Raw genomic sequence first — 10,683 nt, 5'->3', positions numbered from 1 at the left:
AAACTTTTTTTAATGAGGAAAACATACTGAGTGCGACTTTAACTGAAAAGAATTGAGGCTGAATGTAGGCCTGCCTATTATGAATTGAGAACATCGTGTCTTCCTGGATCGTGAAGATGTCCCTAATTCATGAATAATTAGGTAATGAGCGCAAGAAGACAGCAATTCTGTTTCCTTTTGATTCTTAATCGGAGCGCGAGACGCTCTGTGATCGACTGTTTTGTTCTGCTGGAGCTGTGAAATCGCGCTGATGGTCTGTCACATTATTTCTCACTGACACCGTCTGAGCGCAGGAGCACCACGGCAAAAGATCAGCTCAAAAACACTTCATAACACACAGCTGCGGGTGAGTTCTTCTTTTTATTTCATAGCTTATGTGTGTGTATATTTGTTTGAGTGGTAGGAGTGGAAAAGGAAGCTGTATTCGTCCGTTTTTCCACTGATGTAAATATAATTATGCACTTTAGAAAGCTTCAGCTTTTTCTTGCCAGCGTTTACTGATCACAACAAAACACCGTATATAAATATGTTTTATAACCTAAGCAGATTATTCAGCGATGAGCGGCCTATTCAGGACACGTGGCCCTGAGGTTTTAAAGCACGAGCCGGGTTTTATTTTTGATAGTTTTGTGAGACCAAAGGCAGATGGTGGACTAAAGCCAGCCGCGCGACATTTACTGCTAACACGAGCTAATACATCTACAGTATTTCACTCTAAATGTGGTTAAAATCAATAAAACACAGTGTGACTGAATAAAGTGGCTTGTGATTGGCTTTGTGTTTGTTAGGGGCATTATGGGAGCATTAGCGAGATAATACTATATGTATTTGTGTGTATTTCTGTGTTTTTGTGTAGAGGTGAGCTAACGCTAGCGCTTCACGGAAGTGTCTGATCACCAGCTAATCCCTCTTATTTATTTATTTACTTTATTTACTTTTCACTCATCATAAACATCACACACGTGCGTCATGTGTCGTGTAGCGCGTCGCGACTAGCTTTCGTGTTGTTTTGATGTCGTATGTCGTTTAATAGGACAATGTTTTGAGTTTTGGAAGTTTTCGTTTGGGACGAAATGACATTTTAAATGCTTTAAAATGATTTAAAAGTCACTACAGAGTTTTATTATTATTATTTATTTTTGATAGTTTGTAATTTGAATGCAGTAACTAGGATCAGACTCAAACAGTGTTTCGTTTTTTTTTGAGTGACCCAAACGTTGTTAGTTGTAATGTGTTTATTGTCTGTAAGCGTTTTTAATGACCGAAACTGTTTTTAAACAGTGTTTTCATCTGCAAGTGTTTTTCCGGCTTGGAATCGGAGAGGAGGAAGACAGAGAGGCGGGATAACATAAGCCGGAAGGAAATGCCAATCGCCGCTACTGGTCATTCAGCGTCTCGAGAGCCCCGCGTCTGTTCCCCGGATCCCGTCCCTAAGCGCGCTGATTTATGCGAGGACGCAGGGGCGCGGGAAGCGGAATACGTGGGTCCGGAGGGGGGCCACAGCCTGGGCGGCGCTAGACTCTCCGGAGCGCTTGAGAATTCTTCCGCGGCTTCTCATTCCCCTCCCGCGTCCTCTTTCCACCACCACCATCATACGGTGACTATGGAGCCCCCCAGGACTCGATCGCGCTCACGGTCTGGATTTTACCATGCTGGATTATCGAACGCGAACGCCAGCGGGGGTGGCGCTCTGAGTCCCGCTGGAGGAGTAAGCCACCATCATTACCACCAACAGCAGCAGCAGCAGCTCGGAGCTGCTTACGGACACACAGAAAACCTGCGGCCACCCGGGAGTGTGCTCTCCCCAGGAAGCCACAGACATGCAGGGCCTGGAACGCACAGAAACTCTGGAGCAGGTAAGACAGTGCTCTATTAAAAGATCAGTAGATCAGGGGTGTTGATATCTTTGCATCTTAGGGGTGGACACTGGACAGTAATTTCTTTACACATAATGTCATGTTGTCGCATATTTGGGTGGGACATGTTTCCCCGTACCCTCAGGATCAAACTGATCTCACAGTGAAATCGGAAACAGTAGGTTGCCTTTTCTTAAGCTTAAGTCAGTCTGCACTTACCGAAATTCAAAACACTGCCCCAGTGGCCAAAGCGGTAACTGTTGTTGTGCAAACGAGCATGTGTGAGCTCCATTTTCCTGGTGTAATGTCCACAGAGGGCCACAGAAAGCAAGTTGTGAAGCGAGTTGTTTTCAGCTGTACAGGCTGTAATACAACGAAGAGGAATGCATGTTTTATAAACTGTACCCCCAACCCAAATCCCATACCTAAACCTAAGCAGAAACGGAGTACAAATGCAACCTCCAAATCGCGCTCGTCACTGATTATGCGAATGCGACGTCGACTTGGTTTCAATGTGGTATCTGAACCGGGGTCTCCAACACTGCTGATGCAACTTGCTTCCGGTTGCGCCACAGGGAAAGGTAAACATGCTGAAGAGATATAGCTATAGCATGCATTAGAGCGGCCCCCCCGGAGGAACTTGTCCATATATGGGGCTTTTCCACTGCGCGGTACGGCTCGACTCGCTTTTTGGGGGTTTTCCACTGTGGATAGTACCAGGTACTTTTTTTTTAGTACCACTTCGGTCGAAGTTCCAAGCGAGCCAAACTGATACTAAATGTGACGTCTCAACCCTGCAGATCACTGATTGGTCAGAGAGAATGGTCACTACCAGAATCACTGGATTTGCGACACGGGACATCAACCCGCTAGTTTTAAAGTTAGCAACAGCGATAGAAGTATCATTTGTTCACGCGATTTTCGAAATTGTAAAAATAAATGGCTGTGCGCAAAACCACGCCTTGGTCAATAAACGAGGTGCAGACGTTCCTCTCGGTAGTAGTCGAGGAGAGGGTTCAACAAGAGCTGGATGGGGTGACATAACTATGACAGTCTGCTTATAATCCCACCCACGTTGAGGCAGCACTAAACTGCAGTGGAAAAGCAAGCTCAGAAAAGTAAAGCGAGCAGAGTCGAGTCGAACCGTAACATGCAGTGGAAAAGTGCCAATAGAGACACTTACATGACTTCCTGGAATGTTCCGACTGTCAAAATAAAAGCCAGAGGGTTTTAAAGTTAAAGGTGCAAGACTGAAGTATTCTACTCTTGTATTATACAATTCTAAAATTCAATAATAATAATAATAATAATTTAGTATTATTACCATTATTTTTTGTTTACAAATCACAACAATATTTAAATTGACTGGGTTCAAAAAAATAACTGTGAATGAAAAGTAGACAGATGAAAAAGAAATCTGAATCCTAAAGTTGAAAAAATCGTGCAAAGAAAGCTGGCTTCATTTCTATTTAAGACTTTAACTGGAATTATTGGTAATTTTGCTGCTACATTATCCAATAGACTAGTTAAAGTTTTTCTTAAAAGGCTATATGATTATATTGAAATAATGTGTAGTTAGAGGATTGTGTTTCTTTACATATAAAAGAGTCCCCAGTTAGTATCACACAGTAGAGTATAGATATTCTAAACCGATTATGAAAACAAACAACCCTGGTATCGGCTGATACTGGGATTTCACGTTACGGAATCGGATCAGGATAGAAATTGGTATCGGTGCATCCCTATCTCAAACTAGAGCTGTTATGCCACAGCTCTTCTGATCCAGTCTAAAGATGGTTCTTTAAAAATAGACATAAAAAACTCAGTTCCTTAATGGGCATTTGTGCTTTTAAGGCTTCTTTGCTGTAGAAGGGCAATATTGTACATTTCTCTGATGAATGCCACACTGATCTAAGCATGCTTATTGGCCCTTCATCTTGGTTTATCTTAAGCACTCGATTTGACATGATGCCAAGGCATAAACTGATACATGCTTGCAGACAAACTCGCACTTATTAAATTACACAAGCTGTGACTGTTCTCCTCGGTTTTGGACACTTAATGTTGTTATCCACTGGGTGAAAATAGTACATCGTTTTCCCCCACAGTATGAGACAGTTGTTCCCCCTGACTTTGGGGTTTAAGTTAATAATTGACCTGCATTGACATGCGTGTCTAACAGCGTCGTGGTGCTTTACGGTTTCTTTAGCTGGTCATGTCGGAGGAATGGAAATTCCAAAATATTCCCCCAAAAAAGTGTTCAAGCCTCTGGCATCCTTATTTCCTGCCACGCGATGGGTTTAATCAGCCACAGCTTTTCCTTTTAGCCCCACACAATAAGCTGACGAGACTAAATACATGCACGCACATGTGTTCACACACCTAAGTTAATGTAGCCATGGCTCGTGAACTGTTATGAGACAGGAGCTGTGCTTTGATGACATAAGTGTAAAAAAAACAAAAAAAAAAAACAGCACAGGGCATGTATGACAACTGTGCATGCATGTGAGGAGGGGGTAGGCATTGTGGGTAGTATCTCAGGTGTTGCGTGTTAAGATCAGGTGTATTTGCCTACTGGCAGTTGCTCTTTGTAGCCAATCTGCACCACACACTCACTTTACTAAAAGACCCAGACTGGAAATACCTGTCTGATAGAGTAAGCGTCAAGCAACCTGCCTTGCCTGCCTGCTGCTGCCACTGCACTAACAAGAGTTGTGTTGGGGCCTTTTGTCATTAAGCAAGTCTTTGTATTGTATTGTATTGTAATCTCTCTTTCTGTCTCGTGATTTGTCCCGATATGTGAATGCATCTCAGTGTGATATTGACTGGATGGATAATCAGAGGTACTTTACCTGAGAGTGTATATGTGATATTGACTGGTGGGATATACAGTAGCAGGGTGTGTGTTCAAGAGTGTATGGGTGTGATATTGACTGAGATCAGAATGGCTGCTTTGATAATGAGAGAAGCTCGGCACACTGAAATCCCCCGAGTTCAACACCATCTGCTCTCAATACAGAACCGCTCTCATTCCTCATTCTATCTCTTTTGTCCACCCGATCCGCCTTTCATTTTCTCACAGTGACTTTCCCCTGTCTGTTTACCCTATTGCATATTTCACCTTCTCATCGAGCTGATATTTGCCTGCAAATGCACATGTATTCATAGAGGGAGGGGCAGTGTTAAGTCTCCTGTGGCTTATTTTGCTGAAGGTGTATGGTCTTATTATCTTCAATACTGTGCAGAGCCAGGGAGAGAGGGGGAAAAAGGGCTATCAGGTCCCATAAAATCAATAGAGAAACGGATTTCTGGTGGGCTCGGGCACATGCACTCCCCCTCCGCCTATGTGGCTGTGTGCGCGCGAGCATGCATGTGGGCAGTTCAAGATCATTTGAAGGGTTCAGAATCCCCTCTAGGGCTGGTCTAGACCAAACACATGGAGCTCAGTTCTGCTGACTCTTAACAGAAATGCAGAGAATATGTTAGAGGTGACCAAACGGATTAAGGAGCTGTAGCCGTGCTTTACCCATTATGATTAAAGTTTGTAGTGTCTCACCTCCTCTTTTCTACTGACGATGAGTGGGAGATGATAGGTCTACACCACATGCTGATGTTTGTACATTACCTTTGTAGTTTTTTCTTATGTCTGATGAGGGAGTTACATCTGATTCCTAAATGAATCATTCTTTTGAGTCAGTTCTTTTTAAAAGTTTGGTCAAATCTTTTCAGTAAGGTAGGAAAATGTATCTGCATCAAACTGTACTCATTCCGTTTACATACAAACAATATAAAAAAGCAACCTTATTAATATGATTGAAACCAGGGTGATGGCAGCAGTATTTAACAACAATAAAGCAACTAAAAAAGATGCCAGGCACTTTTGAGTGATGACTCAAACGAATCGAATTTTTTAAATGTATTTGAGTCTGAAGGAGCCAAGTTATTACAATGAAACAGTTGACCCAATTTGTATCGATGAGTATAGAGGGTGTGAATGTATTCTGACATTATCAGTTTATGAGAATCATAAGCATTTTTGTTCTGGTTTTGAAATCTTCATGGCTGTGATTATTTTAAGTATTGATCCGAGTAGTGTTGTCAAAAGTACTGGTACTTCGGTACCAAGGCGATACTAAAATAAAGATTTAATGATACCAGTGTTTCTGCAGTAACGGCAGTACCGAGCACCAACTCTATCCGGTACCAGTTCACAGTATGACTGACACACGACAGCTTTAAAATGCTCACAGGCTTATTTTGAACACGTGCTCTGTTAAGCCTGATTTATACTATGAAAGAAGCAGAATTTCTTTTTTCTCCTGGCCGAACTAAAGCACCCTAGGTGTACAAAGCTGGCGTTTATACTACGCCTGACGTTGTTTTAAAATTAGTTAGTTTAGGGTGATGTCACGGTGTTTAACATGCAGCTCCAGCCACAAGTAAAGCCAGTAATGCAGGATTTTTCTTCATGGATCGCCGCTTTTAGCGCTGTGTCGCTTCTTTGCTTTATTAAACTTGTCACTGCCACTTTCACTTTTAAAAGCTAAAATCTCTCTTTACTTATTTGTCATGGCCGCGCTGTCTTTGCAGAGTATACTTCTGCACAATCTCTGAGAGACAGGCTTCAAATTTATCCATTTTAGTGACCGTAACTTAGGTAACTATTCCTCAGCTGGCATGTGTGATTGTAAATAAAAAAAAAGTAATGTCCAAGCCACACCCACAGTTAGTTTTAACCAATCATTTACACACTTTTTTTCTTTTCTTTTTTCTCCCAATTTGGAATGCACAATTCCCAATGTGCTTTTAAAGTCCTCGTGGTCGCGTAGTGATTCGCCTCAGTCCGGGTGGTGGAGGACGAATCTCAGTTGCCTCTGCAAATAAATATATATTTATATAACCAAATGAACACGTTGGCAGAACATGAACGTCACTGCATTTTGTCGTCATTTGTAGGCGAACTAAGCGTAGCCTGTTCGCCCAGTACGTATAAATTAGCCTTTACTAGTTTGACATTGAAATGAACAATTTATCAAATTAAAATCGTCACATATCCTAGTGTGATTTATCAAACCGCTAAAGGTTGCAATCTTAGTCTGCATTGGAGCTGCGTACTTTAAATGAATGTATAAATCTAGCACTCAAACACTGGAAACTCCTCAGACATTGAGAATCATTTGAGATGACAAAGCAGACCACTAATCCACTGTAAAGCGGATATGTAGACCATATATTTATATAATTCACAGCATTTGTGCTTTAATCTCTACTTGATTTACAGTGCTGTGAAATAGTATTTGCTTTCCTGATTTCTTCTGTTTTTTTTTGTATATCTCATATTGTTTAAAAAATGCAAGCTAATTCTAACATAAAACAAAGGTAATCTGAGTAAACACAAAATACAGTTTTTAAATTAATGTTATTTATTGAAGCAAAAAGTTATCCAATACCAGCTGGGCCTGTGTGAAAGTATTTGCCCCCTTAGTTCCTAAATCCCCAAGAAATCTATGAAACTGCATTCATAATGGGGTTCAGCTGGACTAGACACACCCAGGCCTGATTACTGCCAGACCTGTTCAATCAAATCAAAACCAAAATAGAAATTTTTCAGCAGCATGACGTTTACTAAAAGGTCTCACCCAGTAGCACACAATGCCAAGGGTGAAAGAAATTCCAGAAATGATGAGAAAAAAGGTGACTGAAATACATCAGTCTGAGAAGGGTTACAAAGCTATTTCAAAGTCTCTGGGACTCCAAAGAACCACAGTGAGAGCCATTATCTCCTAATGGATAAAACTTGCCACAGTAGTGAATCTTCCTAGAAGTGGCTGACTTTCCAAAATTCCTCCAATAGCACAGCCACAACTCATCCAGGAAGTCACAAAAAAGCCAAAGACATCATCCAAGGAGCTGCAGGCCTCTCTCGCATCAATAAAGGTCACTGTTCATGACTCCACTATCAGAAAGACACTGGCCAAAAATGCCATTCATGGAAGAGAGGCGAGGCGAAAACCACTGCTAACCCAGAAGAACATTAAGGCTCATCTGAATTATACCAAAACACACCTTGATGATCCTCAAACCTTTTGGGAGAATGTTCTGTGGACTGAAGAGTCGAAATCAGAACTGTTTGGAAGACAGGGGTCCCCTTACATCTGATGTAAATCAAACACAGAATTCCACAAAAAGAACATCATACCTATGGTCAAGCATGGTGGTGGTAGTGTGATGTGTGGGGATACTTTGCTGCTTCAGGGCCAGGGCGACTTGCAACAATTGAGGGAAACATGAATTCTGCTCTCTACCAGAAAATCCTAAAGGAGAACATCCAGTCATCAGTCTGTGATTTGAAGCTCTAGCGAAACTGGATTATGCAGCAAGACAATAATCCAAAGCATAGGAGTAAGTCCACCTCTGAATGGCTCAAAAGAAGCAAAATTATAGTTTTGGAGTGGCCTAGTCAAAGTCCTGACTTGAACCCGATTGAGATGCTGTGGCAGGACCTTAAATGGGCAGTTCATGCTTGAAAACCCTCCAATGTGGCTGAACCAAAGCAGTTCTGCAAAGAAAAGTTGGCCAAAATTCCACCACAGCGTTCTGAATGACTGATCTCCAGTCATCAGAAGCGTTTGGTTGCAGTTGTTGCTGCTAAAGGTGGCACAACAAGCTATTAAGTTTAAGGGGGCAGTTAGTTTTTCACATTGGTGATATGTGATGGATTTTTTTGCTTCAATTAAAAAAATAGATATATTTGATAACTGCATTTTGTGTTTACTCAGGTTGCTTTTGTTTTATGTTATATCTCGTTTGAAGATTTAAAATAATTTAGTATAAAAAATAAACAAAAATAGAAGAAAAAATACTTTCACAGCACTGTATATAGCATTTAAAATGAGGGAGCTGACCAAAATGCTTCACAGTAATACAATTTAAAACATAATAACATTTCAAAATTACAACATTCACAAACACCATTCATCTAAAATACAAACACTTCAAAACTGTGTCTTACAATTCATTTGTCAGACTCAAAGGACAGTGTAAATAGATGAGATTTCGGACATGACTTAAGTCTTCGGTGATCACACTGGGCCGTGTCGCGAATTTTCATAATAAAAGCACGATTCAAAATAAAAGCTAGATGCCTGAAATTAAGAGATTATGACCGAAATATATTTCATCTTTATAGTAAAATTTAATATTCACTGTAATAATAACAACAATAATATTGAAGCAATATACTACAAGCAAGACTGCTGTTGAATAAAAGTTTGACAAAAAAAAGTGCAATTACATGTTAAGTTCTGTTTTCACTATTTTGATGATGAAATTAAATTGAAACATGGAGTTCTGGAAAATAATAATTATTAAACTATAATTATTAAAATAAATTATTAAAAAGAACTAAACTGGTGTGTTGAATAGCATATTATCTTATTTTTGTAGTGGTAAAAATTATAGTCATTCCTTGTTTATCTGGCTTCATAACTCTTTAAGGATTGTAGGGATGGGGAAGCTTGTATTATGAGGGCCCAGCTGGTCCCCAGAGCTGGTGTGGGTTGTTTTGTGAGTCCACTCCCAGTCTTAGTCTTCTGGTCTGTACCAGAACAACAGCATCTATTTTAGCACACTCGGCTCTATGAAACACTTGGGCCCAAATCAGAACGTTTCTAAACTCCACTTAGCATGAAGACAACTGTTGCTCCGTGCTCAAAATCAAGCCGTTGTCCCTGAAGGGCTCTTCAGTTTTCACCTTGAGTAGGTCTGCATCTCACACACACACACACCCCCACCCAGTGGGCTGTTCAGCAGGCAAGGTGCAGCACGGGAGATGAGCACTGGGCTTTGTAGTGACGGTAAGCTGTTTTAATTGGACTACGCTCCTGATCATTATTTAAACCATTAGAGACTATCGCAGTTTGAGCATTACACAAGCCCTCATCCCTACCTCTCAATAAGCCATTCAGAAAGCATGGCCGTTTCCTTTCAGCCCAGGAACAGAGGAACAGGGACGAGGTTTAAAAGGAGGGCTGGAGGTTTTCATTGCTCCTGCACTGACCTGGCACTGTCTTCAGAGAGAAGTAAGAACAGACAAAAAAACAGAACAGATGCTCAGAAGTGCTTACAGGTGCCAGGTGTGTTGAAAGAGAAAAGGATGAAGGTGAAGAGAGAGAGAGGATGGATTGTGGTTGTGGATTTGAATAAATCCCTTTTAGATTATAAATTATGATGTAATCCTTTATATGAAGCAGTGTAAGAATATACACATAGACACACATACACACACTTTATCCTCATTACAGCAGTGAGACGCATGTTTCATCACTACTATGAAACATGGGTGTTAATTTAACTGGAATATGGCTGCATTTATGTTGTACCAACAGCCATCTGTCAAAAAGCCATGCAGTTCTTATGTGGTTAAGTTAGGGCTGGGCGATATGGCTTCAGAAATTATATCTCGATAATTATATTTTTGCTCTGAAATGGCTTAAGTTTTTTTTTTAAATTATTATTATTTTTATTTTTTTTCTTCTATCGGAGGAACCAACGTTTCACAGAAGCTACTTGTAGCCAAGTAGAATTAATATTTTAAAGGTATTAAATAAAAATCTATTTAAAAATGGTGAAGGCATATTTCTCACAGTTTTTCAATAAATGAAAACAAGGGAGAGTAAAATGTAATAATTTTCGTTGATTTGCACTTTATACTTATATTTAACATACAATCATACATGGAAGCTTAATAAAAATCTTATTTACCTTCATATATTTTTACTAAAACATTTTTCTTTGTGAATGAACAAGGTGTGCAAAAACTAATTTT

General features: G+C 40.4%; 1 protein-coding gene across 3 annotated transcripts in view; it reads left to right on the top strand.

Annotated features, from left to right (window-relative positions):
* The first annotated feature begins 221 nt into the window (after positions 1-221).
* The window catches only part of LOC127445056 (E3 ubiquitin-protein ligase RNF38-like), a 50,160-nt gene continuing 39,698 nt past the window's right edge, over positions 222-10,683 (top strand). For 2 of the 3 annotated variants that reach the window (XM_051704792.1, XM_051704791.1), the window contains exons 1-2: positions 222-346; positions 1,282-1,856. In XM_051704792.1, the coding sequence (XP_051560752.1) occupies positions 1,364-1,856 (493 nt within the window). In that variant the 5' untranslated portion in view covers positions 222-346; positions 1,282-1,363. The remainder of the gene's footprint in view (positions 347-1,281; positions 1,857-10,683) is intronic. The other variant, XM_051704793.1, reaches the window with a different exon arrangement.

Source organism: Myxocyprinus asiaticus, chromosome 8 (genome assembly GCF_019703515.2).
Source record: "Myxocyprinus asiaticus isolate MX2 ecotype Aquarium Trade chromosome 8, UBuf_Myxa_2, whole genome shotgun sequence".
NCBI classification, from domain to species: Eukaryota; Metazoa; Chordata; class Actinopteri; order Cypriniformes; family Catostomidae; genus Myxocyprinus; species Myxocyprinus asiaticus.
Note: the sequence above shows the minus strand (reverse complement) of the source record. Positions and strands in the feature narration are given on the sequence as shown.